General features: G+C 43.5%; 1 protein-coding gene across 2 annotated transcripts in view; it reads left to right on the top strand.

The window, feature by feature from the left end:
* Positions 1 to 1,038: 1,038 nt before the first annotated feature.
* SNTB1 (syntrophin beta 1) overlaps positions 1,039 to 25,649 on the top strand; it is a 236,070-nt gene continuing 211,459 nt past the window's right edge. Inside the window, exons 1-2 of one of the 2 annotated variants that reach the window (XM_042924318.1) lie at positions 1,039 to 1,192; positions 1,714 to 2,493. In XM_042924318.1, coding sequence (XP_042780252.1) covers positions 1,938 to 2,493 — 556 coding nt within the window. In that variant the 5' untranslated portion in view covers positions 1,039 to 1,192; positions 1,714 to 1,937. Of the gene's footprint in view, positions 1,193 to 1,500; positions 1,547 to 1,713; positions 2,494 to 25,649 lie in introns of those variants that run through there. The other variant, XM_042924319.1, reaches the window with a different exon arrangement.

Below are 25,649 nucleotides of genomic sequence, written 5' to 3'. Positions count from 1 at the left end.
TTGGGTTACTGCATAGACACTCAGGCTCTGATTTCTCTGAAGAGTGATATGAGTGAATCCTCAGCTCTGAAGCAGAGGGCAGTCCCAACTGCTTTTCTCACCCCACAGTGGTAGACCCGAATGGGCTTCCTATCTGATGCTGGGGCTGCTCTCCCTGCTATGGTACCTTTACATGAAAGAACACAGATCTTGTAGAAAACTGGTGGATTAAAAATGTAGGAAAGGAGGGAGCTTCAAGAGAAAGCATTAAGCCAGGGGCCCCCGCTGACCTGCTTGCAGTGACTTCTCCAAAGAAGTCCAAATGTTTTCATTTCATTCCGGGACACTGCCTGGAACTACAGCTACCCTTTAGGGATTGTCTGGGTTTTAAAGCATTGTCAACTAATAGTGTAAGTCGTTCTGGAAGGGTTAGAGCATGTTCGATAATGTCAACGGTGATGCGCATCAATGGGAATGTGTTTGATAAGATTTCTTTCCTCCTGACATCTTGCGGGGTTGGGTTTACCTTTAAGAACAGCAGATTTGTGAGTTTTATTTTGATTTTGGACAGAGGGGTGAGGTAGGAAGGCGTAAGGGATACACAGAGACTTAAAACTCTTGGGGAGGTCCATGGCACCTGATTATGGTTGAGGGGGAGAACCTGAGAGGTTCAAAGAACAGGAGGGCTCAGTGAGGTTAAGCTATGACACGGGTTATGTTGGCATTCCCAGATTGGCCTGGGAAGGTAACCAACAATTATAACCTTCCCCTGGAAAAACGCAGCCTGAGCTCCAAATAAACAACTAGTAAAGGAACTTTTCAGATACAGCCCATTGAAATTGAGTTCTCAAACAATTAACTTCCGATAGTGGATCTTGGGGAGAAAGAGAAAGTCCCAGGAAGCACTTGGGACGGCACTGGGGGAGAAAAGATGGGTCAGAAACATAGAGCATATTCGGTGTTAAAGCTGGGAAGGCATTTGTTCCCGGGGTCTGGGGCAGGCAGTGACCTGCTGAAAACCCCCGCCAGCACAGGCACCTCTCCAGAGATCTGGCAGAAAGACGTCCCGCATTTCAAGTGAGGAAGTTTCGGACACTCGGGTTATGCTGACGTCTCATTCTGAGTTCTTGGGACAGCCTTCCCTCTTAACTTTGCGAGAACCTGGGGCCTCCGTCTGAGTCCACCTGAGAGTCCGTGCGCAAGGGACAGACAGGTAAGAACTCGGCACGAGAAGCCAAGCCCCGGTTGGAGGAAGCCCGAGTGAGGAGGCGTGGATGGAGATACAGCTGGGGGTCAGGACTGAGGGACGATGCGGCGGGACGTAAGAAAGGGAAGGGAGGGGGCAGGAGCGTCGCGTGCGGGGACCTCGGCAGCACGCGCGGTCCCAGCAGAGGTGCCGCGCGGGCGCCCGCGGAAAGGGGAGGGTGGAGAGGCGCGGGCTGGGCGGGGTCGGGGAGCCGGCGCGGGGAAGCTGTCCCTGCGGCGCCCGGCGCTCGGCCGAGCGAGGCGGCGGGGGTCTGAGCCGGCGAGCGGCGCGAGGGCGCCGAGGCCGCGGCGGCTGGAACAGGTGAGCGTCCGCGGGGCGGCGGGTCCCCGCCCTTCCCCGCGGGCGCGCCTCCTCCCAGCCAGCCTCCCGGCGCCGAGCTGCTCCGCGGCTCCCCTGGGTTTGGGCTTTTGCGCCTGGCAGCTGGCTTTTTTCCCCTCCCCTGTTTCTGCCTCTCCTTCTTCTTTTAGGTCGCTCCACCCCGCCCAGGATCCGGCGAAGGGGAACGGGCCGGGCTGCGGCTGCCAACTCGCGCCGGGTGCGTGTGTGCGAACTCCCGGAGCGGCGTCCCGCGCCCTGCCTCCGCCCTGCGCGGCGCGCGCTCCTCGCTCCCCGGGCCCGCGGCCTCCCCCGCAGCCCTTCCCCACTTTTCCCCCCTTTGGCAATCACATGGCATTTTAAGAATGCCGGAAAGATGGCGGTAGCGGCGGCGGCGGCGGCGGCGGCGGCGGGGCCGAGCGGCGGGGGAGGCGGCCGGGCGCAGCGGAGCGGGCTGCTGGAAGTTTTGGTGCGGGATCGCTGGCACAAAGTTCTGGTGAACTTGAGCGAGGACGCCCTGGTTCTGAGCTGCGAGGAGGGCGCCGCGGCGTACAACGGCATCGGGACCGCCACCAATGGCTCGTTCTGCAGGGGCGCCGGCGGCGCGCAGCCCCCGGACTCGCCCGCGGGGGTCCGCACCGCCTTCACCGACCTGCCCGAGCAGGTGCCCGAGTCCATCTCCAACCAGAAGCGCGGCGTGAAGGTGCTGAAGCAGGAGCTGGGCGGGCTGGGCATCAGCATCAAGGGGGGCAAGGAGAACAAGATGCCCATCCTCATCAGCAAGATCTTCAAGGGGCTGGCGGCGGACCAGACCCAAGCCCTGTACGTGGGCGACGCCATCCTGTCGGTGAACGGAGCCGATCTGCGGGACGCCACCCACGACGAGGCGGTGCAGGCGCTGAAGCGCGCCGGCAAGGAGGTGCTGCTGGAAGGTAAGGGGTTAACGCCGCGCGGGCCGCGCACACACCCCCTCACCCTTCCGCCGCACCCTCACTCTCGCCCACGTGCGGACACAGCCCGGGGTTCCGGCGAGTGGGGGCGGCGGGGAGTTTGGACAACTTTACCCCACCTGGGGGCAACTTGTCCCCACGCTAGAGTCTTTGCCGGCTTGGACGCGGCAGGGGTGTGTGAAAGGGCTTGGCGAGCAGGGCTTCTTGAGCTACGTGGCAGGCACAGGGTCTTGGTGCCTAGTGCCCGGTGTCTCATTTTTACCCGCGGATAATCCAAGTGGAGCGTACGTAGGGGTAGGACGTGGTTCTGGAAATGAGGGGCAGCCGTCCACGCTCCGGTGAGAGCTCACTGAACAGTAGCGACTCCGAGAGTTCTGCTTTGGCACAGTTGTCCTCAGGAGCCTGGGCAATCCGGTGAAGAGGGTTCCGTCCCAAAGAGGACAGAGAGGGGGGGCAGTGTTTGAATGCTAAAACCCCGTCACCCTTCCGGACTTCCCTCTTTCAGATTGGAAGCCGGGCTCACGCCCGCCGGGGACTTGTGCCAAGGGCTGGGTAGTGTGTTGCGTCTTTGTGCACAAGTTCCCTTCTGGTGCCAGGTGTTCGGCCGGTCAGTCTGGATTCCAGGCTGCTCCTCTGGGTGGAGGGTTGGGGAGGCAGTTTTTCTGCTTGCATTTTCCCGGGATTTTTCCCGAGTAGTGTGCACAGTTTTGCATTTTGAAACAGTTTCTCCTGAGTGTGAGGCGTCTTCGAGACGACTCTCTTGAGATCCTATGAGCCCAATCCCCTAGTTTTTCAAGTGAATGGAATAAGTAGTCGCATTACTGTGCCCTTTTGCTGTTAGGAGGGGCAGAAGGGCAATAGGGTATTAAGTGGATAATCATTGTCCTTTCCCACTACGTCTGTATTTACTTGGTAATTGCCTCTCTGCCCCATAGCTTCCTTTGTACATACCTCCGTTAACACAAATATTATGCAATTATTTTTATCTATTTACCCAGCTTTCCCCTCGCTGTAGATTGAGTTGTCTTGGGTCTTTTATTTAGTTATGGGTCACCTCCCTTGAGTTTAGGTGCTCAATGATCTGCAAGCTGAGTGAATAAGTAAACGAACCCACAGCCACAGAAACAAGAGTGTTTCAACCCAGACCTTGTAAACTGGTGGTTGATTTAAATCCTAAATTAAGGACTTAAGTCAATTTCCTGCTCACCAGATGTGGTGCTGGGGTGTGAAACTGCGAAAGTTCAAAGTTGAGAAGCCAGCCTTGTTAACATGTGACGGCTGATGCAACTGTCTGGTACATGATAGTCCAGCTCCTGCCTAGAATCCAGAGGCTTCCCCCACCCCCACCATTATTTATCTAGAGGATTTGTGATGTCTTCATGTTTAATTGCTACCCTGGATCCAGAAAAGTGGAAGGCTATTTGCTTTGGTTTGATGATTAACACAAGCAGAAAAAAAGTTTTCTTGACTCAAGTGTGTTGGTTTGTGTGACAAGGGGCAGGTGCGATCTGGGTAAACCACTGGACACCTGCTCAGCTTGCAATATTTATCAGGGGGGACAAAAGGCAGGTGATTTCTGTTTCAAAGCACTGCCCTTCGTTACGACTCTTCTTCTCCTTGGTTTCCACTTAAAGAATAATGACTTAGCAATAGATTAAAAAAAAAAAAAAATCTCTCACCCAGAAAGAGGAAGGAAAGGTGACTCCCTGCAGTTGAAAATAAACTTAAAGAAAAAGAATCAAGCAGTTGTGTGACTTTCTGGATGCAGCAACTGAAGAGTGAGTTTTGTAAAAACCTCTAATGTGACATTCTTGCAACATGCCCTCCTGTGTTGCAGGTAGGACCTCTGAGGGAAGGCCGGTGGGCCTCCTAGACAGGAACCGCCTGGGCTTTGGGCCACAACCTTCTTCCCAGCCTGAGTTTTTAGAGATCCGGGGCAGTAAGAGAAGCAAGTAGAGGCCCCGCTCGAAACAATGTCTCTTGTTCTGAGTCAAAGTGTTGGTCCTAAGTGCAGGAGGTGTGATCCTATACCATCAAAGCAAATATCACACACATATCCCTTCTTTTTTAGCTTGGACTAGTACATGGGTGACCAGCTGAAGGGGCAATCAGAGCCACCAGAAAGGCTTCTTAAAATCACATATCTAGTTGCCCATATCCTGAAATGCAATCTTGATTGCAGAATTTCTACAGAGGAATGGCTTTGTAGACGTAATCTGCTTGGACGAGAGGCTTAGGGAGATGTTTCAAAGATATGTTTATGTGGAAAATGCACAGTTTTTTACTTAGGTTGCTTTTTTTTTTTTTCCTGGCCTGCCGATGGAGATTAGTTTAGTCCCTTAACTACAGCCAATACGCACCCCATTACACGACGTGCGCCCCCTAGTGGAAAGTCGCTGCCTCTGCTAGTGAAACGCTTTGAAATGAAACTGCTGAACCCCAAGTTTCAATCCCTGCCTCCCAGTTGTAGAATCTACCACAGAATTAACCTCCTTGAGCCTCAGTGTCTTCTGAAAAAAAGGGAATAAAGAAACTCGGCTAGACCTTCTTACTTTACAGGGCTGTTGCATGGAAGAGAAATCTGAGAATAAAAGAAAAACAAGACATGCATCAAATGACTGCTGTGATGAGTTATGTTGCCATTACATGAAATGAAGGTGAAATTGTCCTAAGGGATAGTCCTTTCCTCACACTGTACTAGACTTTATATTTCTTACTTTTAGTCTCCCTTTAGTTTTTTTACTATGAAACTGTAATGATAGGAGACCATTCCTCTGCGGGAAGGGAGTCATTACAATCGCTAACATTTGGTGAGCACTTATATGTTACAGGCTTTACTTGGATTTGTTCGTTACACTTTTAGTAACTCTGTGAGGCTAGTACTTGTTCCCTGTGGGCTATTTGCTTCAAGTAAAATAGCTAGGAGGTTTCCAGGTCTGTCTCACTTAAAAGCTCATACAAGGGCACCTGGGTAGCTCAGTCGGTTACATCTCCAACTTCAGCTCAGGTCATGATCTCACAGCTCGTGGGTTCGAGCCCCGCATCGGGCTCTGTGCTGACAGCTCAGAGCCCGGAACCTGCTTCTGATTCTGTCTCCATCTCTCTCTGCCCCTCCCCTGCTTGTACTCTGTGTGTCTCTCCTTCTCTCAAAAGTAAACAAATAAAAGCTCATACTTGTAACTTCTAGGGGAAATTGATACTCTGCGTTTCTCCTTCAACTATATACTTAAGTTGGTTGAAGTTCCTCAGTTATTGGGCTCAAGATGTTCTTCCTCACTCCTCAAATATGCTGAAGTGCTTGGGACAGCCTTGAGCAGGAAAAGCCATTGTGTGGGCTACTCAAAAGGGAGGGACAGAAAAGAGGATTGAGTCTAAAAACCTTAATGCACCAAGTGTATGGCTCAACTTCACAACAAGGCAGGGCCTCTGTCATTGAACACATGGCCAACAAGGAGACTAAATTATAATTCAAACTGAAAATAGAGTGAATAGACAGGGCCACCTAAGTCAGTGTTTAGCCAAATATTCATCAAAGTTAAGGTCAGGTATCTTCACATTATGAACTCATTTCCTATTTTAGGGGGTAAGATCAGGGACCCTACATTCAGCCATGCAAATATTGAACCCCATAATGCCAGGGGATGCCGTGTACATGGTGTACAATGAGAATGGCACCCTGTGGAGTTGGGCAGGGTATAGCTGCGTGAATATCCTTGGTAGTTCTGGGTCAGGGGAGGGGTGAATTTTTTGCCTTGAGATTGGTAGCAAAATAGTAATTTAGAATCTATCGACCTTTTTGTGACTGAAACTAATAAAATTAGTTTCCCCATAACTTTGTCCAGATTGAGGAGTACAGAATGTTCTGGAAGACACATATTGGGGTATGGAAGGTAGGGGTGGGGGGATGAACAGAATCATATCCGGGGCCAAAAGGTATCCTCCGGAACTGATCCAGAAGAGATGGAAACTCAGAGAAGGTCAGAGACTGTTGTTGACATGAACCTTGTCCGTCAAAGCTCCTCCCCCAGTACTGCTCCCAGGAATGCTTGGCTGTTGAGATCATCTAAAATGTCACTTGCACAGTCACTTCCCTTAGTGGTGGAAGTGGGAATGGCAGGGCAGGGAGATGGGGCACAAGGTAGAGGCAGTGGTTTTGTTGCCATGAAATTTCAGGATTGGATGAGAATTTGAACTTTAAGAATCTTACTTTATTTAGGATGTACAGATCCTTAAAGATTACCCAAGACCTCTGGAATTAAGAGTCTTGAAACTTGGGCTCTTATATTGTAACTAATAGTTACTCTTTTCGCAAGATGCTTTAACTTGTTAGGCCTGGATTTTCTTCACTGGGAAGCTAAGGAGCTAGGTTAAGGTATCCCTAAACATTATTTCACTTCACATTCTGTAAATTAAGACCCAACACACTTTTAATAAGAAACCTTTCTAACACCGCTTTTATTTTTATGAAATGAATTTCATAAATAATAAAATCGGACTGTAGTTTACATTTAAAAATCAGCATAATGCCCTATTATTATTAACATTAATAAAATGGAGAAATGAGTAAATCTTTTTAAGTTTATTTATTTGTTTTGAGAGAGAGAGAAAGAAAGAGTAGGGGGGAGGGGCAGAGAGAGAGTACTCTGCTGACAGCAGAGAGTCGAAGTGACGAAGTGACGCTAAAACTCACGAACTGAGAGATCATGTGACCTGAGCCGAAGTTGGACATTTAACTGACTGGGCCTCATGGATAAATTATTTTGAAAAAAGTTTCAATTGATAAATGCATAGTACAACTACACCAGAGGTCTGCATGAGTGAGGTAGATACAGGTACCTGAATGTAAAATCACCATCAATGAATAGCTACAACTGAAGGTGGCTAGGGGTGTGTGGTGTCATTTGGGATCTGGAAGAATCTTGCACTGTGAAGGGCTGCCTCAGATGTTGCAAGATGTCTAGCTTCCCTGGCTCCTATCACGAAATGCTAGGAATATGCCACTGCCACTCCCCTGGACCCCCAAAATGCCTCCATAAATATCTGAACTGCTACTGAGAAGGGCTATTTTGACCCTCCAGCCTCTTGAGAACATTCTGTAAGAATACTGATTCTGGGGGCGCCTGGGTGGCTCAGTGGCTTAAGCGTCCAACTTCAGCTCAGGCCATGATTTTGCCATTCATGAGTTCGGGGCCCCGTGTCGGGTTCTGGGCTGACAGCACAGAGCCTGGAGCCTGGTTTGGATTCTGTGTCTCCCTCTCTTTCTGTCCCTTCCCTGCTCACACTCTGTCTCTCTCAATAAATATGTAAATAAATAAATAAATAAATAAACATAAAAAAAAGAATATCGGTTCTGCTTTACCACTTTATACAGTAGTCCCCTTATCCTGGGTTTTGCTTTCCACGGTTTCAGCTTCGCAAGGTTCACCACGGCCTGGAAGAAGATGATCTTCCTCTGACATAGTGTCAGAGGGTCAGTAGTAGCCTAACGCTCTGTCACAATGCATGCATCCTTCACCTCACTTCATCCCATCACGTAGGCATGCTATTATTTCCCGTCATCACAGGAAGGGCAAGTACAGGACAGTAAGATATTTTGAGAGAGAGAAAGACCACATTCACGTAGCTTTTATGGTAGTGATTGATATAATTGTTCTATTTTATTATTAGGTATTGTTGTTAATCTCTCACTGTGCCTAATTTATAAATTAAGCTTTATCATAGGTGTGTATGTATAGGAGAAAAACACAGTCTATATAAGGTTCAGTACAGTCTGTGGTTTCAGGCATCCACAGGGGGTCTTGGAACATATCCTCTGCCGGGCACAGCAGTACCTAACCTTTTGCAAACTCTTTACAGATGTAATAAGAGCTAACATTTATATAATATTTGCATCATGCCAGATGCTGTTCTAAGCACTTCACATGGACTAAATCATTGGGTTCTCCCAGTAACCCAATATGATTAGAATGTCTGCTTTATAGATGAGAAAACTGAGGCACAGATCATTTAAGTCACTTGCCACTGAAACAGTGAATAAATGCTGCTGCTGAGATGTAAACACAGGCCTTATCGCTTTGGATCTTCATAAACAGACTCAGGCGATGAGCAGATTAGGGGTGCTTAACCTCAGTTTATTGATTAGGAGAGTGAAGCTCCTTGGTGGCTCAGTTGGTTAAGTGTCAGACTCTGAATTTTGGCTCCGGTCGTAATCTCAGGTCATGATCTCACAGTTGTGAGATTGAGCCCTGTGTGGGGCTCTGCATGGAGTGTAGAGCCTGCCTAAGACGCTCTCTCTCCCTCTCCCTCTGCCCCTCCCCTGCTTGCGTGCATGGTGTGATCTCTCTGTCTCTCATAGATAGATAGATAGATAGATAGATAGATAGATAGAAAAAAATAAAAAGGAGAGTAAAGCTCCAACAGGTCCCATGATTTGTCCTATTTAGGTCTTCTACTTTCTTGTCTGGTGTATTAGTTTTCTATTGCTGCTCTAACAAATTTCCCAAAACCTTAGTAAATTAAAAGACAAATTTATTATCTTACGGTTTTGTTTTTTTTTTTTTAAGTCAGAAGTCTGATGCAGATCTCAATGAGCCAAAATCAGGGTATCCACAGTGCTGAATTCCTTTCTGGAGACCCTAAAAGAGAATCTGTCCCCTTGCTTTTTCCAGAAGCTTCTAGAGACTACTCAAATGCTTTAGCTCATGGCTCCCTTACATTTTTTAAGCCTGGTAGCAACTTGAATCTTTCTCAGACTGAAACAGTCCAACCTCCATTCTGCCTTCTCCTTGCATTTTTAAGGATTTGTGATTACCATGGTCACCCTAAAATAATCCAGGATAATTTCCCTATTTTAAATATATTTTAAATTAGAATTTCCCTGATTAGCAACCTTAATTCACCTTGAAACCCTAATTCCTCTTTGCCATGCAAGGTAACATATGGTTGGGATCTGGAGACTAGGATGTGGGCATCTTGGGAGTGGGGGTAGGGGACATTTTTCTGCCTGTTACATCTGGTTCGGTGAAGTTATAATGGTACAGAGTTCCCAGGTAGCACTTCAAGAATATCCTCAACCATGTAAAGGATCATGTCCTGTCACACTGCAAATGAGTTCCTCACTTATTCATTTATTTACCCATCTAACAGGTAACTTACGGAGTATCTTTCATGTGATACCACTAGGGCATTGCCCTCAAGGAACAATGTTATGGTGACAGATGCCGATAAGCACCATGCAGGCAGGTACAGGATGGAGTAAAAAGTGCTGTAGCGAGGTCATCATGGGATGCTGTGTGCTGTGGTAGCCTATGGGAAGGGCATCTGGCCCATTCTTGGACAGGCCTATGGAAGGCAGAAGTCTCAAGGCAGCCCAACAAAGAGCGTGGCTATCAGCTGTCACTCGGTGTCAGTAGGTGGGAGGAATGTGACCTTCAGACCTTGTTAAGGGGCAGGAAGGGAAAAAGACCAGAGAATTGAGCAGGAATCAAGGCTTCTAGGCCTTATGATAGGGTTGGATTTCATTCTCAGGGTGAAGTGTTGTAAGTAGGAAAATGTCATGCTGGGTTTCACATTTCAAGAAGATAATTCTCCTGAGCCATGCGTCTATTGTAAGGTGGGCAGGGCTCTAGTGACGTGACCCAGCTTCATGTGCTCACCTGGCAGCACCAGTGTTCAGACACTTCACCCTGAGTTATGCTTAGGGGCACCTTCCCCGGCAAGGCTTAGGTTGATAAGGTGACTTCACTCACATCATGATGTTATCACTAGGTCAACCCTGTGTGGATCATTGGACTACTGGCCTAAGGATCCTTTTCTGTATAGGAGGAAATGGAGGTGCTAGAGATGAGGTGACTGGCCTGCAGTTACCTTGTAGATGAGGGAGCTGGACATCAGATTATCTAATACCCATCCAGTTCTTCCTACTGCATACTACACAAAGTCAAGACATTGTACAGTGGACACAATGAAGTCTTAAAGGTATAAGGCATGGCCTCTGATTTCAGGGAGTTGACAGTTATTAAGGAAGTAGGGCATTTGAGGATGATTGTAAAGTTTTTGAGATTAGTCGTACAAATTGTGTGATCTATAGCATCTATAGCATGGTACCTGGCACACCTTAGGCTGATTTTAAAATGTCTTAGGAAGCAAAAAATAGGACAGACAGAAGGGTGGAAGAAGGGAAGGAGAGAGTGAGTGGGGGAATCAGGGAGGGAGAAGGGAAGGACAGACAGCAAGGTAGGAAGGGAGGGGGGAGGGAAAGTAATTTGGGGACTTAGTGACTCTCTGATGACTCCCCTCTTCCAGCACTCATGCTACTAGACGTGGTGATGATACACATTTGGCATCTGACAATGAAGACTATGGCTTGGTCTGTAGAACAGAATTATGGAAGTCACTTTATAGAGTTGGGAGGCACCTACTTAACATAGACCGGTCTTGAAAGACAAAAGAGGAGCCAGACATGATTTTAAAAGTTATTGGGAAATGTAATTATCCTTCTAATGTTATAACCACCTTTCCTTTGCCCCCCTGTAGCTCAGGGACCTACAAGTCTGAATATGTTAAGAACACTTTCTACCTGGAGAGATGAAAACTGTCTGCTTAGATATTTTAATTGTTTCTTTTTTAAAGCTTACGCGTGAGAATTCAGACTGTATTTATCAGGAAGCCGGTCAGAATGGTCTTTCAATTCTGTATTCCTGTATTCCTGCCTTGGTGAGGAATGCTCTTCATGTCCCTTGATGCTTGTAGCACTCACCCCATGGAGTGCCAATCAGAAATAACTCACCGCACAGGGCTCCGCATTTGTGAAAGGCATCTAGCCGAAGCTACCATTGGTCTGTTTGGTGAAGGGAAATTCTTCTCTGGCAGCTAGAATTCTCTGGCCTACTGAGACTTCTGTTTCAAACGATGCATTTCAAAGCAGATAATGTTAAAGAAAAGCCAGAATTTCCCCCTGCATTTATACTGAGAGTTTTATATACCAAACCTCATTACCTACTTCAGTGGCTTTGATCTATAATAATAGCTTGCCTTTAGCTCTGGCCCGCAGATGCAGACTTAAGAGAAAGTATGATACACACACCACGAAGTAAATGTCCTAACAGACCCATGCAAATGAGCCCCACTCCCAAAGTAGGGTAGAGAAGATGGAATAGTGGTTATAATGGGAATTAAAATGATGCCCCATACTTTAGCTCAGTGCTTTTGAAACTACTTCTTCCTGTGATTTGAAGCATCATTCTCAGCTTGTTGAGAAGTGTGGGAAGCTCCATCTCAAACTCGACTGGTTGCTCAGTGTGTCTGCAGCTAACCTACCCAGTTCATGTGCTTGCTGTTCAAACTGGCCTTGTTTCTTCTCACTGCAGTTTCTTTCCCAGAGGAGTAGAATGCAGTGGTTTAGAGGGAGGGCCTTGGAGTTACCCAGCGTGGGCTTACATTCTTGTTCTATCTCTTTCTCACTGTGTGAGCTTGAGCAAGTTACTTAACAACAAGCCTCAATTTCTTAATCAGTAGGTTTATTGTGAGGGCTAGAGTAATTATGTATGTAAAGTGGTTAGCTCATTGCCTAGAACATAGTAAGCACTAAATATTTTCTAACTGTATATATAACATGTCACATTGCATGCTTAGCTAAGTACTATTTGCACACAGAGGTCTTAAGCATACAAGTGAAATGATGGGTTCAATCATGTTACATAAAGTCTTTGTGGGGGGGACACAAAGGACAGTTTGGGATTTGCCATGGTAGGGAACTGAAGGATGCGACTGATGGCCTAGGAGAGTTGGTTTGCCTTGTAGGGGTGAATTATGATCCCACAAGGGTGTATTTCATTGATGATTTTTAGTAGCATCAGATGTTTTCTTTTTTTTTTTAATTTTTTTTAACGTTTTTATTTATTTTTGAGACAGAGAGAGACAGAGCATGAACAGGGGAGGGGCAGAGAGAGAGGGAGACACAGAATCGGAAGCAGGCTCCAGGCTCTGAGCCATCAGCCCAGAGCCCGATTCGGGGCTCGAACTCACGGACCGTGAGATCGTGACCTGAGCTGAAGTTGGACGCTTAACCGACTGAGCCACCCAGGCACCCCGCATCAGATGTTTTCCATCAAACAGATCACAGTGTAGGCTGCTGTGGTTTTTGGTGGGCAAATGTGAACTTTGTCTTAAAATGCTGATATGCAGGAACATGCAAAAAAGTGTTTTGTAAAGGGAAAGTGGGCAAGTAAGGATTTAACTTACACAGCAAAATTCAAAATTCTTTGAAAATTTGTCTAGTGCTTATAGGGGTGTGGAGCTCTTACTGGCCAAAAGAAACCCAAAAGTTTCTTTTGTTAAAATGTGGGCGGTGCCTGGGTGGCTTAGTCGGTTGAGAGTCCAACTCTTGATTTCAGCTCAGGTCATGGTTGCAGGGTCGTGGGATCCAGCCCCTCTGTGCTGAGTGTGGATCCTGCTTAAGATTCTCTCTCTCTCTCTCTCTCTCTCTCTCTCTCTCTCTCTCTCTCTCTCTCTCTCTCCCCCCTCCCTCCCTCTCTCCCCCGCTCCCCGCCCCTCTTCCTCACTCACACATGCACTCTTTATCTCTCAAATTAAAAAAAAAAAAAAAGAGGTGAAATATTTATATAGGTGTTACTAAGCCAGCATTATACTTTAGTTTTTTATGGTTTTAATTTAATGCTGTATTTCATGGAATCTAAGAGACAATCCAGTGGAATTGTATCTGTACCCTCAAAATAATGTTTAAGATGGGGTGTCTAATGGGATACCTGCTTAAAGTTTTGATGTAAGGGACTATCTCTTCAATGCAGGGATAAGTGAAAAATAAACCCATCACACAGAAAGGGACAACAAAGAAACTCACACATATCAGATTTAGTCCTGGTAGAAGGCAGAAAAAATATACCTGCTAAGATTTTGAATGGCAAGTCGGTTCTACTAAATATGTAGGTCTGAATGTAGTGTCAGTGTGAGTTAAAAAAAAACAAAAAACAAAAAACAAAACTTAGGCAGATAATTTAAAGTGGTTTCAGATTGGGAGGGCCCCTGATGAATGATAGGAGTGGTTGTAAATTCTGTCTACAAGAATTCAGCTTCCATCTGGGCCTCCAGCGATTTTAAGGCACATTCCCCAAATCAGAAATGATAAAATGTGAAAAAAAAATGGGCAGTTTAGATTGATGAGATATGGGGTATTATAGTCACATAACTAGTTATTAAAATAATTTTTCTGGTAATGTTTGTAAGGTGAGGACCTTGTCGGTAGATTGAAGGAAAAATCTGTAGAGGGATGAGATGAAATTCCTTTTCTTCTGAAATAGAACAGTCCAGAGAGAGACAGGTGTGGAGTAATAAATTACATTTACATATATTACAAGTATATTCTATAATAATAAAAATAATAATTTATATTTATAAGTAATATAAATGCTGTAGCAGAACTTGTGGAATATCTGAAGGTACTAAGGATACCTGGAGTGGAAAAGAATGCTTCACAGAAGAGGTAACTTGTACAGTAGGGCGATGTAAGCAAAGTGAAGTTTAAAGTGTAGGTAATTACTTGGCTGTTTGCGACCCTGCATTTCAAATACTTTCACCTGAAAGCTTTTAATCTGCAATAAAAATCAAAGTTAATGATTTTTCTCTTTTGCTTCCAATATCCATATATTGTCCTCTGTTCTCTACTTCACGTTTAGAATTTATCTAAACCAGGGGCACCTGGGTGGCTCAGTCAGTTAAGCATTGGACTCTTGACTTCAGCTCAGGCCATGAACTCATGGTTCATGAGTTCAAGCCCCACATCAGGCTCTGCTCTGGCAGCACAGAGCCTGCTTGGGATTCTGTTGTCCTCACTCTCTGCCCTTCCCCGACTCACTGTCTTTCTCTCTCTCTCTCAAAATAAATAAAAATAAACTAAAAAAAAAAAAGAATTTGTCTAAATCAAAATAATATATGCAAAAAAATAATATATGTTTATAGCATTCCTTTGTGCACCCTACCCCATACCTTCTCTGTTGTCCCCCAGAATATTAGAAAACATATTTTAATTAATAACTTAATGACTTTTATTAAAAATATTTTAATAGAAGTATAGGTATATTATATTTATAATATTAGAATATATTTCTAATCCTAGTATATATAGAAATATATATTCTAATACTCCAAATAATATGCCTATACTGCTACTTCTTAATATATCAGTTTTAGCCACTATTGACAGAATTAGTGATCATGTCAATATTGTTCCATTTTGTAGCCATGTAAAGGTCAATGATCAGGTTTCTTGCAGTTACTCACAGCTTTTCTTTTTTTTCCATTTGTTTCATTTTCTTTTCTTTTTATTTTTTATTTAAAAAATCTTTTCGGGGGGCGCCTGGGTGGCTCAGTCGGTTAAATGTCCGACTTCGGCTCAGGTCATGATCTCATAGTTCGTGAGTTCGAGCCTCACATCAGGCTCTGTGCTGACAGTTTAGAGCCTGGAGTCTACTTTGGATTCTGTGTCTCCCTCTCTCTCTCTGCCCCTCCCCTGCTCATGCTCTGTCTCTGTCTCAAAAATAAATAAAAACATTAAAAATAAATAAAAAATAAAAAAAAATTTTTTAATGTTTATGTATTATTGAAAGACAGAGAGAGTCAGAGCATGAGCAGGGGAGAGGCAGAGGGAGAGGGAGACACAGAATCCGAAGCAACCTCCAGGCTCTGAGCTGTCAGCACAGAGCCCGATGCAGGGCTTGAATTCACAAGCCGTGAGATCATGACCTGAGCCAAAGTTGGATGCCTAACTGAGTAAGCCCCCCAGGAGCCTCCCCTTTTTTTTAAAGAGAGAGAGAGAGTGCATGGGCAGAGGGAGAAGGAGAGAGAGAATCTTATGTAGGTTCCACGCCCAGCGTGGAGCCAGACATGGGGCTCGATGTCATGAACTGTGAGATCATGACCTGAGCTGAAACCAAGAGTCAGACACTTAACCAACTGAGCCACCCAGTCACCCCTTGCTTCATTTTCTTATACCTGTCTGTACATTTTTTCCCCTGAAGCACCACTATATTTATCAAATTTCTAGGAAATTTGTTCTTTTTCAAATGCTCATACATGTTGAATCCCGCACACATTCTGTTTATTTTCCCACCCTGCTGCTGTGGACTGGTTCTCTCTTGGTCTGGCGCATGGCCGTCTTCCTCAAGCCGTCCTGGGCTTTCTTCTCTGTCACCTTCACTTGTGGTTTACTCCCTAGTTTTGCTGGACAACATTCATCAGTAGCTTCCTGAGAAAGAACGTGTGGGAGGCAAATAGTTGAAAATATCTTTAATCTGTTCTCTCACTGGACTGATACTTTGGGTGTGATAGGCTGAGTGAGCATTTTTCCCTTGGTAGTTTTCAGAGTGTCTGTGAGAAGCCTTTCTGCTGTGAGAAGTCTCACTTTTTTTTACACGTGACCTGTTTTTTTCTTTTGGTCTGGAAACTTCTAATTTTTCTTTTTATCACTGATATTCTGAGTTATAAGTAGCGATTGGCCTTGGTGTGGAAGTTTTCTTAATCAATTTTCTAAGACCTTGATAGGTACAGGTAGGCTAAAGCTGTGGTTCCCAAACTATGTGCCAAGGTGTTGTAGGTCACCCGAGTGAACTCACAAGAGTGCCAGGGAATATTCTGAAATTTTGAGGAAAACATAGCAACATCTGTTGGCCACTAGGCGAACCATTAACTGGAGACTTAATATTAGATTGCTACATTCCTTCCATGATGTCAATATCCTTGCAGAACTGGGTTTTCTGCAGTTGCCATGATTTCAAAACACACACACACACACACACACACACACACACACACACACACACAAACAAGTACCACACAAATCAAAACATAGTGTGGAACAGGAAATGAGGTTGGCAGTATTCAATATGATTTCTAGGTTTGAGAAGTTGTATAGTGCCCAGCAGTTACTAAGTTTTTAGGACATAAAGAGTCCTTTAAGTAGTTTGGATTTAACTACTTAAAACACTGAATTGGAAGGTATCTCTTTGGGCCTAGGTGTGTCATGAAAAAGTTACTGAGACATTACGCGTGTCATTTAATGAGTAGACTGGGACCTGTATTCTGAAGAATCTTACACTTCAGTTCTGGAACATTTTCTTGTTTGATTTCTTTGATCATTCCTCTCCTCCATTTTCTTTGCTTCCTGTGCATAGAAATTCTTTTGGTTGGATGTTGGACCCTCTGTATTGACACATCAGCAAGCTGATTTGTGTCGTTGTCTTGTTGGTTTTTCTCCAGTTTTCCTTCTCTGTTTACTTTTGTTCTTTTTCATGGAGAATTACTAGATTTTTATCTGCAACGCTTGTATTGATTTTTTTCATCCATCATATCACTAAGGTCCAAGAATATTTTCTTATTCTCACTGTTCATTTTTTAAATAGCATCCTCTTGTATTGTGGATGCGACGACATCTTTGCTGATCTCTCTGAGAGTATTAATAGTTTTTTGAAGGATTTTTTTTCACTAGTATTGACTCAGATGTCTCCAAGTTCCTTTCTCTGTGCTTCAATTTTCGGTGTGTTATGCATAGCTAATAGTTTCATCTATTTTGAGATTTGTTCCATTTTTGTATTCCCCTAGAGGCAGAACCTGAGCTGAGGATCTCAGGGCAAAAAGTTGATTTGGGATACAAGCCCAAGAAACACTGGTGGTGGAGTAGGAACACGAGCTAGTAAAGGGAATGAGCCCATAAAGGCCCCGCTGTGGACCACTCAGTCACTGTGGCACTTAGCATATTTTCACCTGACATTCGAGGAAGCAGATAAAACTTACTCAGCAACTCTCCACCCATCCTTTTGTTAAGGGCTACTGCTGGGGGCATTACCTCTCTGGTACTTCTGTTTGGCATCTCTATGAGGTCACAAGGCTCCTCTGCCAAAAAAATGGCCCTGGGCAGAGAAGTGCGGGTACTCACCGGAAGCAACCTTCTGTGCGTAGACTTGACTACAGAGGAGACATGGTCTAACTTAGGCTCCAGCAGAGCCACAAGGCCTAATTTAAAAGTGTGCAGAGGAAATCCTAGTGGAAGATGGACTGCACTCAGTTCTAGACACATTTCCATCACAAGTCTTTCCTGAAGGCTGGTTCAGGCATGATCAAGATTGAGTGTACTGTCCTCGGGAAGCTTTGCAAAGCAAAATGTTGGCTACCTATACCTGACTTTTAATTTCTTTAAGTGTATGGTTGGTAGAGAGTCTTGCAGATCCAGTGAGTTGATTGCAGTTTCTGTGAGTAGATGATGCACGAGTTAGATTAATTGAGCCAAAGGGGAGTATTGTGTTTCTCAACCTCAGTCCTATTGACATTTTGAACCAGATAAGACCGGCCATGAGCGACGTAGACAAACTACCTGGGCAATAGCCTCACCTGCCTAGAACTCCGTTTTCTCATTGATAACATGGGGGTGACAACAGTACTTTCATTATAGGCCTGAGGGGGGAGTTTAAAAAGTTAATGCAGAACTCAATGCAGGATCCAGCACAAAGAGTTCAAAGTGTGCTGGCTATTCGTATGCTATTTTTGTCTAGTTGTCTTTCCCCACTAGACTGTATGACTCTAGGAGAAGGGATCAGATCTTTTCCATCTTAAAACTTGAGTGAACTGAAGACAATTGACCCGTTGGCAGTTGTCTGTTGGTCATTAGCCATGGCAGGATTTGGGCAAAAGTAAGAAATAAACAGCTTCAGTTGGTGAGATTTATTGACTGTAAAATAATGTACATGGCCTTGGGTCAACAGCTACTCAAGAATGTCTTCAGGCAATAGGCCTTTCTTATATCAATCCCCGGTTGAAAGAGGGGCTAAGTTAACAAAGCCAGGTGATTCTGCCTCTTAAAACTTGGAAAATCGAATTTTGCAATGGATTTGATAGTTTTCAAATATTTTAAAATTTTTAACATTTTTATATGGGTACATTTTATTTTGAGTTTATAATTCATGTCACAGAATCATTATTTCTCATTTTTCCAGAAAATGTACTCTCCACAAATTTGCCTCCGTAATAATGAAATGACAGGAGACCATGTTCCTAGGATGCTATACGTATCAATCTGTATCTGTCAGGGAAAAGTAATTAATATAACTTGATAACTGCTCCAAGAACTCAGTTAAGTTGTGTATTCTTTGAAAAGCCCATAAAGCCTGGAAGAATTATCTGAAAGAAGAAACCTTTTAAAGAAGGGATCTCATGGGGCGCCTGGGTGGCGCAGTCGGTTAAGCGTCCGACTTCAGCCAGGTCACGATCTCGCGGTCCGTGAGTTCGAGCCCCGCGTCAGGCTCTGGGCTGATGGCTCGGAGCCTGGAGCCTGTTTCCGATTCTGTGTCTCCCTCTCTCTCTGCTCCTCCCCCGTTCATGCTCTCTCTCTGTCCCAAAAATAAATTAAAAACGTTGAAAAAAAAATTAAAAAAAAAGAAATAAATAAAGAAGGGATCTCAGAGTCTGATTTGTAACATTCCACTCTCAGTTACTTTATTGTTGCTGGATGTGTTCATATTTATATATATGTGTGCATATAATATAAAATACACACAAAAATATTCTTTGGGAAAATCGAAAGCTTCCCTGATAGAGTTGTAGAGACAGAACTTGCATAGAAAATACATATGAGAGCTTTGCTAAAGGAATGATATAGGTAGTAAATGCTATACATATAATGAGGGAGGGTTCTGAAAGTGGGGGACAGCCAGGAATGATTTTGCAGAGCCAGGGTAGGGCCTGAACTGGACCTGGAGTAAGTCTTTCTAGTCTGCCGCTGCCTGCTTCCAGGCTGTGTGAGAACAGCATGCTTGCCATGCAGACCAACTTTTACCTGTCCACTCGCCAGCCCTTCCCACCGGTGTGGAATGGACAGATCCTTGAGGCAGGACCAAGGCCCTGGGAGCTTCCCCCGTCAAACACCCTGCCTGTCAGTTTTCACATACAGACCTGTGTTGTTGGGTTTTGGATTCCCTCTCCAGTCTTTCTAACACCTGTACAGATTCACCCCCATTACATGTTGAACATGTCCCCTCCAAATCCATATGTTGAAGTGCTTACCCCCTAGTACCTTAGAATGTGACATCTGGAAATAGGGTCATTGCAGATGTGATTGGTTCAGATGAGGTGACACTGGAGTAGGGTGAGCCGCCAGTCCAATATGACTTCTATCCTTATAAAGAGGGGAAATTTGGACACAGACATCACACACAGAGAACACCATATGAACATGAAGGCGGAGATTGAGATGATGCATCTATAAGCCAAGACACTCTAAAGATTGCCAGGAAATCATCTCAAGTTGGAGGAGGCCTGGAGCAGACTCGCCTTCACAGCGGGAACCGATCCTGCCGACACTTTGCCTTCCGACTCCTGGCCTTCAGAACTGGGAGAGAAGGCTTCTGTGGTTTAAGCCACCCAGTTTGTGGCACTTTGTTATAGCAGCCCGAGCAAAATATTACACCTCCTATGGAAGGCTTTGGATGCATTTCATAAAAATTTGGCAAGGAGTTTGGGGAGTGAGCAAATAGTAATTGAAATTTAGCACATTTTTTTTTTTCTCTTTGTCAAATATCTAATGAGACCATCTGTCTTTACTGAGTGACTGAGTGTTCAGATGCATTTCTCTAGGTGTATGAGTCAGCCCTGAAAGGGCTAGGTTGTTACAGGTTATTGTGGTGCATACAGCACTGCTAAATTTTGTTCTCATGCATGTTCGCCTCGCCATAGGACTGTTCCTTGGGAGCAGTTTCTCTGATTTTTGTGCGAGTCAAAACTTGATATCCATGCTCCTGAAATCATTAATCTAGTTTCCAAAATCTTCACATGTTGGGTTACTGGATAAAAGACAGTTATTTGATATAAATAATTTTTCTAAGTATAAATATGTCCTAAATATATCCGGGGATGTACTTAGGCTAAAAAAAATATTTGTCAAATTTAACTGGGCATCCTACATTTTTATGTGCTTGAGCTGGTAACCGTATTTACATGTTTTTCAAAACTGTAGCCTTGTAGCCAGCCAGTGACAAAACCATGAGTCAGTAGAGACAGACTAATCAGAGGGTGGATCATTGAAAATGCTTTTGTAAAGATAAAAGTCAACCAAGAAGCTGCTCCGAAGGTGTAGCTGAGGCCACTGAATGAAGGTGTGATTTCTTCTTTGAAGACTTTGTTCCTCATCCCCAATTTTAGAAGGACCAGAGTTTGGAACAGCAGCTAAGAAATGGGGGCAAGGGACAGGAATAAGATGACAGTAAATCTAGAATCAGCATGGACTGAATTACTAATAAAAACTAATATTACCAACAGGACCCGAAGCAGTTATCATCTGAAAATTAAAGAATTTGCATCTTGATGCTACACCTATAAAACTAATTAACAAGGTTGTTATTGACAAGAGTCCTTTTATATTTTTACTCTTTCTTTCTAGTGCCTCAAAGTACATATTTTTATATACTCCCATATATGTAACATATACTGTAGTATACTATACATAGATATATACAACATAGACTGTACTGTATGTGGTTTATTGGTTTCTTGTCTGTCTCCTTCATTCACAGCTATATTCCCAATGCTTAGAGGATTACATGGAACTCACTGGACACTCAATAAATACTAGTTGAAAAGGAGTGCCTGTGTGGTGCAGTCGGTTAAGTGTCCGACTCTTGAACTCGGCTCAGGTCATGACCTTACAGTTCATGAATTCAAGCCCTGCATTGGGGTCTGTGCTGATGGCTCAGAGCCTGCTTGGGATTCTGTCTCTCCTTCTCTCTCCCTGTCCCCTGCTTGTGCTCTCTCTCTCTCTCTCTCTCTCTCAAAAAAAATAAATAACCTTAAAAAAAAAATACTAGTTGAATGGATGAACCAACCAATAGCTTTCTTTAACTTAAGGCTTTACAGATTACTTCCAGTTAATTTGAAAGAAAGGGTTTACCTACCAGTTTTCTATGGGAAGGTCTGAGAAATTTCTTCTATTGTGAATAACTTGGGGCCTGAGAGCCATGGTAAGAGAAGTTTAGATGGGGCGAGATCCTCTTTTCAGAAATTTCCACCATTCCATTGGAAATTATTGAATCACATCAGGCTTCAGGACATTGTATGGTGTAAAGGACTTCTTGAAGTCTTTACAGCTTGCTCACTGGTGGTGAAGTTGACCTTCTTCATACTGAATTCACCAGCTGTTTACTCACTCTTCTGGTTTGATTCACGAAGGGAAAAAGAGGCATGTGAAAAGACAGTTGCATTTCCTGGATCTTAACCTATTATCGTAACAACTACACCCAGTTGCAGGGGTTTTTTCTTTCCACACCTTAATTTTTTTTTTTTTATTATGCTTGACCTATATTAAAAGTAAGTTGAAGCACATATTTATCATTGCGAAATACAGTGTGAGCTAGTCACACTTACAAAAGTTCTTTCATGTGGTGCAAATAACAAATACATGGATATGAAAAAAAACTGTTTTTTTTTTTCATTGTTGTTCTTTGGCAACAGCATTAAAATTCAGATTAAATCTTTGATTGTTAATGTGTTCTAGAATCTTGTAAATAGGATTGTTTTTAATCACCTTAGAAAAATCGGTATTTGACTAGTTAAAACAATGTAGGGTTTGAAGTTAAATAGCTGATTTGCACAATAACTTGGACCCTGACTACCCAAATCTTTATAACTCCAATTGTCAGAAGCCTAGGATTGGGGTGGGGAGAGAAAAAGAAGTTTTTGAACCAGAGTTGGTCCCTCGAGTGGAACACTTGATAGATTGTGTGCTGATAGGTTACACTTGGGGACAGCATTGGTTCATGGGCAGCCTATGTCCTCTGTCTCAGATCCCAACCTGCCTTATCTTTTTAGCAGCATGATTAGAAGTGGTTGCTGCAATTGCTATGGAAAAATACACCAGGAGGTTATCATATTTAATGTTTCAGAAAACTTCCTTCTGAAGGTGATAACAGTATTTCTTAATCACTGTGCCGTTGGGCAAGCACAGGTGTGTTGCATACCGTTAAATCACTCTATCCTTAAGACATAATGTTGTTCTTTGAAAGTATTTGCCTCTCCTTCTACCTTTTTCCTCCAACCCCCTCTTTATGCCAAAGAAAGCACATTTCCCAGACTTATTCTCCACACCCAGCAAGGTATTCTTTAGAAATCTTGAGTGATTTTTTTTTTTAACTCATTCCACCCCAGTGACATCTCTAAGCTCAGGATGCATGTTTCTTACTCAGTTTTGGTCCGCACATATGTAAAACAAATTTTTTTTTTAATGTTTATTTATTTTTGAGAGACAGAGTGCAAGTGGGGGAGGGGCAGAGAGAGAGAGGGAGACACAGAATTTGAAGCAGGCTCCAGGCTCTGAGCTGTCAGTGCAGAGCCTGACATGGGGCTCGACCTCATGAACTGTGAGATCCTGACCTGAGCCAAAGTCCATTGCTTAACCGACTGAGCCACCCAGGCATCCCTTGGTCTGCACATACTGACTGAGCATCTCCTATGTTCTGCGTGTTAAAGCAGATTCCAGAGATAGAAGCATATTAACAAAGCACCTCACCTTTGTCAAGGTGCTTACAAGACATTGGGGAAGGAGCTTTGTAGAGAGGCCACGTTCTTCTCTTTTCTTCCATTTGAGTTTGCATTGCACTGAATCAGGGAGAACCATGGTAGGAGAAATCATTTAACCCTAGTAATAAAAAAGGTGGGTTGGAATTCTATTTCAGTCAGTTTTGGTTAAGTTCAAGGTAGGAGTCTTAAAAGGCAAGTGATAAAAAGTAGAGGACTTCTTTCATGAGCCAGGTCAGAAACATTTTGTCATTCCAGCTTCCTTTTCATTTTAACTGCAGCATAAAACACAAATCTTTGGTCTGCCATCTGAACCTGCTACAAGTTTAGCCTCAACCTACTTTCTGCATTTCCAGGTAAACACTATGCTGTGGCTAAATTATCCTACTTCTTGCCTCCTGGAAACACTGTACAATATAGGACCCGCCTCAGTGGTTGGCTGGCAGCAGGCAATTAGTAAGGATTTGGAGGATGAATGAATGAATATGAATGTATATATTTCGTCTTCCATGCTGTTCTTTAACATCATTTTTCACAGTATTTTGTGCCAAGAGCATTCCAATTGCAAATTCCTGACAGAGAGGGAATCTGATTGGTGTGACCTGGGTCAGGTGTCCCTCCTTTGTCCAGATAGCTGTGTCCAGGAAATCAGACCACATGGCCAGGTACTCACTCAGTGGGGATTCTAAGCACATTCTCTGGGAAGGGTGTCACGAGTATGACTTACCACACCTCTAAATAGCTTAAGGGGCAGAGTTCATTGAGAGATTGTAGAGGTTCAAATACCTGGAAGGGGCTGTAGGAAACAAGGAGTTTGCTAACTTTTCTTCCTTCCCTGTGAAGGTGGACACAGGTCGAAGGAGTGGCCAGAACAGGAAGGAGTTAACAAAGGAAGTGGTATTTTCAGGGCAAAGCCAGGCTTCCGTCAGGGTAAGTAGAAGGAGGAGGAGGAAGTGTTCGAAAAAAAGATTAAAGATGAGGAGAAAGAATTTTTTTCATGACAAAGCATAAATGATCTCGTTTTATTCTTTAATTCCAAGTATTGACATATTTTTTCTTATTATCTCATTATGATTGTATGGGCATTTACTGAATACACAATCAGATGTGTAATATTGCTTTTATTTTAAACAATGCATTCCAGTTCTAAACAGTAATGTCTTTATACATTTGAGGAAAGGAACCCACTTTTAGGTTAGAATTTGCCAATAATTTTTGAATGATTCTGTGAAAAGTGAGCAAATGAATGGAGTTAGTGAAAACCGACTAAGCGTGAGAAATAGGTGCATTTGGAAAATGATCAGTTTTATAGCATTTGCTCTCATGAGAAATATTTGCTAGTCTCAAGTGTGCTGCCAGCACTTGTTTTCAAAGTCAGCCCAGATCAGTTATATATACAATTGCTTATTTTAGGAGAACAATTGATAAGACAGATCAAATACGAGGAAAATTTTTCCCTTTTAAGTTTCCTGTGATGTGTCCTTGCTGTGAAGACCCTCAGTAGATTTGACTAGAAATCAAAAGGAACTTGTTATCCTTATTTTTCTTTCTCAGTGAAAAGCAAACGGTAAATATCATGGTTGAATGAAAAAATAAATTGGATTTTAAAATTTTATGTGTGTTTCCCCAGTTTAAGCTTCCCCAGCTTTATTCAGCTGGATGGTTATAATTGACAAGGCCCCTTAAAATGTGACATATCCATCTGAGGGTTAAACCTTTTAATGTAGTTATTAGGTGAACTCTTTTACCTTACTGGATGATGACTTTGTTGTATAACATTTGTTATGTTTATGATAATAACATTGTGTGTATGTGTGTAAATGTATACATAATTATTTATAATTTATTATCACTTTGATCCTAAAACATCCTAGAGTATATATTCATTTAGAGGAGATAATATTATGGTGAACATTCTCCATTTTATTTAGTGGAGGATTCAAAAATAGGTCATGTAAAATGAATTTCTTACCAGTAAATCTTGTTTTCCAATTGATTTTAAGTTTTAATGGGATATATTCCCTGAAAAAAAAAAATATTTAGTAAACTTTATAAATGTTTGGGGAAAGGCTTCAGTGATTTGATCATCTCTATAAATGTTTGGGGAAAGGCTTCAGTGACTTGATCATCTCCTAGTGTTATGGGTTAAGTTATGCCCACCCATTCGTATGTTTAAGTCCTAACCCCATGGTACCTTAGAAGATGCCCTTATTTGCAAACTGAGCTGTTGCAGATGTAATCAGTTAAGATGAGGTCATAGTGAACTAGGGTGAGCCCATAATCCAATATCACTTATAAAATTCTTCTAGAAAGGGAAATTTGGACATGCAGCCATGCACAGACCACACTAAGGGACTCAGAGCGAAGTTGGTTATCTACCAGTCATCGAGAGAGTCCAAGAACACAGCCCTCAATGGAAACCAACCCTGTAGAATCCATGATTTTGGACTTCTCGTCTCCAGAACTGGGGGATACATTTCTGTTGCTAAAGCCACCCAGTTTGTGATATTTTGTTACAGGAGCTCCAGCAGATTGTACACTTGGCCAGGTAGAGGTGATCTTACCGGGTG

This window comes from Panthera leo, chromosome F2, assembly GCF_018350215.1.
Source record: "Panthera leo isolate Ple1 chromosome F2, P.leo_Ple1_pat1.1, whole genome shotgun sequence".
NCBI lineage: Eukaryota > Metazoa > Chordata > Mammalia > Carnivora > Felidae > Panthera > Panthera leo.
Note: the sequence above shows the minus strand (reverse complement) of the source record. Positions and strands in the feature narration are given on the sequence as shown.